A 5517-nucleotide genomic window follows, 5' to 3' on the forward strand; every position below is an offset into this window, starting at 1 on the left:
CTTCCTGTTTCTGAGGCTTTTTCACTGCCTGGTTCAGCATAATAGGGCTGGTAGCTTTCCACTAGGCTCAGCAGTGTCTAGACCTGGTGTGGGCTAGCAGGGAAGTGTGTGTATTGCTGTGGGGGGAGCATCCCTCAAAATCCAGAAACAAGACAACAGCTCTCAAAGAAGCTAAGTTCCATGTCCACCTCTGGTGCTGACCTTGTCTTCTTGGGTAGTGGGTGGTAGGAGGGTGCTTTTTTATAGAAAGGTTCATGACAGAATGTGACATGGCCATCTTCCCTCCTCCCTCTGACCCGGAAAGCAGAAGACAGGTTAAAAACAGAAGCGCGACCATTTCTTTATTAAATTATACAAAAAGGTGAGAGGGACAGCTGTGGGGCTCAGTCCCAACCCTGGCCCCACCCCGGCCTGGCGCTGTCTGACAGAAGGGGATCTGAGGGAGACCCAGGAATCAGGCAGGTAGGGATAGGCAGGACAGGCGGCTGGGTAGCAGAGGTTCAGAAGGAGAGAATATGGGAAGGGGGCGGGGAATGGTTGGGGGGAGGGAGGGAGGAAGAGAGCAAGGAAAGGGAAAGGGACAGGGGCAACTGGGGACCAGCTGGGGAGCTCAGATGGAACAGGTCAGGAAGTGGAACGATGGCAGAGTGAGAATGGAAAGTGTCTGGAGAGGTGGACGTGAGAAGGCTGGGGAGAAAGAGGGTGGCAGCTCTGATGCAGGGTCCAGATCAAGGAGCCAGGTGAAGAGTGGCTGCACTTGTCTGTTCCTGCCCCCACCGCCAGGCCCTGAAGGGCTTCCCACCCCAGCCCATTGGCAGGGGGCTCATGCTGATGCCCCATTTTCTGTCTTCTGCCGCTTGGGATCAGCTTCATCCTGTGGAGAGGGAAAGAGCTGGGGTAGCTGTCAAATGCGAGAGGGACCTCCCAGGTCTGGCCCCGCCCATGCACCACAGGGATCTGGGTCCAAATCCAAAGGGCTCCCAGCCCCTGCTGCATCCCTGACAGCCCCTCAGGCCCCACAACCCAGCCCAAACCTCCTCTTCAGCAGCTCTCTTCAGCGCGGGCCCTTCGTCGTCATCTTCTTCTTCTTCCTCATCTGAGGAGCCAGAAATGGGTCATTGGAGAAAGGCAGGAAGTTCCAGCAGACCCCCTGTGGTGGCCCTTAGCCCTGCTTCAGGTCTTCAAGCCCACCCTAACTCTGTTCCTTGGAGCCCAGCCTCCCTGCCCATCCCCACCTTCTTCTTCCCCTTCATCTTCCTCCTCTCCATCCTCAGCAGTTTCTTCTTCTTCCTCCTCAGCTCCGTTCTCCTCCTCCTATGGGAAGCAAGAGTGGGAGCAGTGTCAGGCTGGCTGTATGCCTCCACCCACCATCACCACCAATGGCAAAGGGGCACTGGGAGGGCAGGGAGGGCAGGGAGGACGGGAGGAGTCAGAGGAACGACAGGGCCCAGCCTCCCAGGAAAACAACAAGAGGGGGATGGTGGGCAGGTGTGGTCACAACCCCCCAGCTGCCTGACCCCTCCATACCTCCACCACTTCTTTCTTTCGCTCTTTCCGGCTAGCTTTCTCCTCCACTTTCTCTTTCTTCTCCTTCAGGTCCTGCAAGAGAGAAAGGCGTCACTTTTTTCTCACTGCAAATGATCTGTAGCCTTGAAGTCCCTCTAGCCCCAGTTGTCCCTCTGCAGTGGTATGTGAAATGGAGAAGGTGGCCACAGCAGCTTAGAGCCAGAACAGAGGACCCAGGGTCCTTAAGGCCACAAAGGGGCTGACGCGAGACACCTTCCCCAAGACTCAGGGAAGATGCAAAGAGATGAAGAAAGGGGACTAGGTGGCCCAGGTTAACTGCTCACCATCCCCATCAAGTTCTTCCAAACCTCACAGGCTGAAGAGTTCAGCTCAGCAAAGCAAATTCCCTCCATCTGCTCACAGCCCTGATGCCCCACCCCCTCCTGAAGTCCCTCCGCCCCTTCGCCTGCCCTGCTCTGCCTTTTGTCTACCTCTGGGGCCTTTTCCTGGTACTCTCCTGGGCATCCCTCCCAGCTTTTCCCCAGCTTCTGAAGCCTTTGTTTCTCTGTCTCTGTGCCTGTTCCCAGAATCCTCAGGCTCCTACTTGGGCAAATAACACAGGAATCGACAAGAGCACCCTAGCCTGATTCCTGGCACCCCCCCCCCACTTTTTCCCAACTCCCCCCTCAAAAAAAAGTTCACACAGCTCCCTCCTCTGCAGTCCATGGAGTGTGCATGGTGTGGTGGAAGGGTAGAAGTAACCACTTCCAGAGATGTAGGTCAAGCAGGATAAAAGAAACATGGAAAGAGTGTGGGACAAGTGAGATGCAGAGAGACTCAAACAAGGTCTGTGTCTGGGGTGGGACAGGAATACAGATGGGGAAGGTACCTGTATAGGGGATCCTCCCTCCGCACTGTCTCTCTCCTTCACCCCAAGATCTCAGCAAGCACATTCTGATATCCTATTCTGATGAGGCGGAGGGAGATGCTCCCGAGAGAGTCTCTTCTCTCTTGACACACCAGCCCGTCCAATTTCAATTCCAGTTCTCTCCCAACCCCACCCTCGGTAGACATTGAGTGACAATGTCTCCATGTGATCTGATCTGGTGCTGGTGTGCAACTTTGTGTACCTGATTCCATGTGGATGAAAGTTTTCTGTGTGCGAGTAGATCACCCTGGGAGGGTGTGTCCTTTCTGGAACAGGACTGGGGATAGGAGAGGGGGCTGGTGCCAAAGGGTGGCCTGGAGGGATACTCAGTTCCCTTCTCCCTTTCAGGGGAGTGCAGAATGCTTGACCCTCTCACTCCAGCTAGATTTCTTCGTGTCACTTGGCTGTCCTCATTTCTTTGCCACATGGTAAGTATGGCATTTCTACCACCTGGTGGGCTTTCCCCTCCATTCTGGGCCTGGAGAGCCAGAAGCTAGTCAGCTTCTCTCTGGGCCACAGCACCAGGTCTGTGTGGCCCTGGCCTGAGTTTCCCATCTGGGCTGATGGGGGGAGGGAGGAAGGGAGAGAGTGCCAGGGAGGGAGGGAGGCGACTAGAGACCAAAGTCTAAGGGGCAGGGCCCTCTCGTCCCTGTCCTTCTGGTCACTGTCCTTTTATGATCTCTTTTCCAGGAGGGCATGTAACCCAGGTCTTGTGCTAAGTAGCTCCCTGGCCTCATTTACTCAACACAGGCACACTGACACAGGCTGACACTGATTCACACACACAGCTACAGAGAAGCACCCACGCGACCCAGCCGACACATGGCCCGGTGTTTGGTGTTTGGGCATTCTGGCACACTCGAGACAGCACAAGAGCACAGTGGAGCCACTCAACACTCACAAAGGATACATGGCTCCAGCACATCTACGTCTCCACATGCACACATGTAACTGACACGGGCAGTCCCACACACTCACTGGATTTCAGACATACAAAGACACCTACTCAGTGAAGTCACATGCCACCACACAGCCCACCGGAGGGCCACATAGCACATCTTGTCAGAGCTCACATGTAGCCCCTCTCTCACAGTCTTTAATCCCACTGGTCCCCCTTTTTCCCTTCACAGGCCTCCAGACGACCTCTGTGACCTCAGCATCCCCCCCATCCCCCCCCACACACACACCCAAGGTCGGGCTCCCAGCCTCCAAGCCCTGGCCGAATTAATTTCCCAAAGCGACACTCAGCAGGTTCCCTAGGGAAATCAGAGGAAGGCTGGAAGAGAGGAAAGGGCAAAGGGATGGGGCCAGGGAAAGGAGCTGATGAGAGCAAGGAAAGCTCCGTGCACGGCCACGTAATGCTGAGCCGAGGCTTTTTCGAAGGCTGTTCCAGCTCTGCTTCTGATTTTTAGGGGCTCAAGATTCTTTAAGTGTTGGGGTAGGGACTGGAGGAGGGACTATGTTGAGAAAAAGCTGAAGGCCATGGAGGAAGGGAGAAATAAAGATGGAAAGAAAGGAAATAGAGGCAGTAGCTGTCCAAAGAGAGAAGAGGCAGTCGGGCCTCGAGGGGAGGGGCAGAGAAGAGCAGCCTCCAGGGAGAGTCCTGTTTACACTGGAGGAGCTCAAACCGCTTCGCCGAGGAAAGCTAAGGACAGGCTGGAAGGAGAGACGAGGCAACGGGACGCGCGGGGAAAGAGACGCGAGGGAGGGAAAACCGGCCGGAGAGCTCCGACGGGAAACCGGCCCGGGCCAGGCGCGCGGGCCTGGCAGGGAGAGGGGTGGGGACCCAAGCGGGGCCAGGAGCGGCGCTCGCGAAGCTAGAGGGCGCTGGCGGGCGGCGCGCCGAGTCTGGGAGGCAGCGCCAGGCTAGGGAGCGGGGGGGGAGGGCGGAGAGGGGTCCACCGGGACCCGGCGCCAGGGCAGCATGGGGCCGTCGGGGGCGGCCTGGGGCGCACGACCGCGCGGCGCCCGAGGGTCACGCGGGGTCCTGGCCGCGGCCGTCCCCGCCCGTACCTTGGCGCTCAACTCGGCCGCTGCCTCCACGCTCTTCTCCGACATGGTGCCGGGGCCGGGGCTGGCGGGGAGCCGGGGTCCCGGGGCCGGGACGGAGGGGCCCTGGACGGCAGAAGGTGGCCGCGGCCGGAACCTGACGCGGTGGCGGCGGCGGCGGCGACAGCGGCAGCGGCGACCGCTCAGCAAGCTGGGTCTCTGGAAGAGGCGGCAGAGGCGCGCGGGATGGGGCGGGGGTGGGTCTGAAGCGGGGACCCGCAGGGCTGCGGCCGTCCGGAGGACAGGCGGAAGGGCGGCGCGGGTGGTGGCCGGCGCGCTCCGGTCGCGGTCGCTAGGTCCTCGAATCGCCGCCTCCGCACCAGTAGAGCTGCCGCCGACCAGCCGCTGCCGCCCCCGAGCAGGGAACCCGCTTATAAAGGCGGCGTTGTCCGACGGGAGGGGCTTCCCAGGGGTGGGGCTGGCGGGAGCGGGGAGGAGAGGAGAGGGGAGGAGGATGAAAACGGAGGTTGGAGAGGTGGGGATAGGAGGATGAAAGCTAGGGGAGGGAGAGCGCGAGAGGAGGGAGGGAGGACGAGACCGGGAGGGGGAACTGGAGAGACTGACGGTCGCGGAGAAAGGAGTGGAGCGAGGAGGTGGGAAGGGGTGGGGTTCCTGCGGGGAGGGACCTGTACTAATCCCGACCTACTGCCTGCAAATGTGGAGTCTTGTCTTTTGGGGGCAGACTGGAGGGATGGCCAGAATCCTACTGATCCCCCCCCCTCGCCCCAAACCCTGAGATTTTGCCACGGGATGGTGGGGGGAGCAAATGGAAAAGATGGGCAGGTATTTGAGAAACCAAAAGCTTAAAGAAGAGGAAGAGGGTGGGGAGCTACTTCCACATCACGCTGGATTTCCTCTCATATCCTGCATCTACATTCAATGCGTGGCCTTGAGAGGGGATGGGAGCAGAAGGAGCAGACCACCTTCTGTCCTGCTCTAGTCTGACATTTGTGTCCCTTACTGGGTTCTTCCCTTCCTGGCTCCTTCTTGTGCTCAGAAGGGAGTCAGAGGCCCTCCAGTGTCCTTTCTTCTCT

General features: G+C 58.7%; 1 protein-coding gene across 1 annotated transcript; it reads right to left on the reverse strand.

The window, feature by feature from the left end:
• Positions 1-315: 315 nt before the first annotated feature.
• Positions 316-4951, reverse strand: PTMS (parathymosin). The gene is made up of 5 exons (XM_019627764.1): positions 4448-4951; positions 1528-1599; positions 1236-1314; positions 1035-1096; positions 316-874 (listed from the first exon to the last, which is right to left on the reverse strand). Exons 1-5 carry the CDS (start codon positions 4490-4492, stop codon positions 824-826), a joined length of 309 nt encoding a protein of 102 aa, XP_019483309.1. The 5' UTR covers positions 4493-4951; the 3' UTR covers positions 316-823.
• Positions 4952-5517: the final 566 nt, after the last annotated feature.

The sequence above is a fragment of the Hipposideros armiger genome, unplaced genomic scaffold, assembly GCF_001890085.2.
Source record: "Hipposideros armiger isolate ML-2016 unplaced genomic scaffold, ASM189008v1 scaffold_739, whole genome shotgun sequence".
Lineage (NCBI taxonomy): Eukaryota > Metazoa > Chordata > Mammalia > Chiroptera > Hipposideridae > Hipposideros > Hipposideros armiger.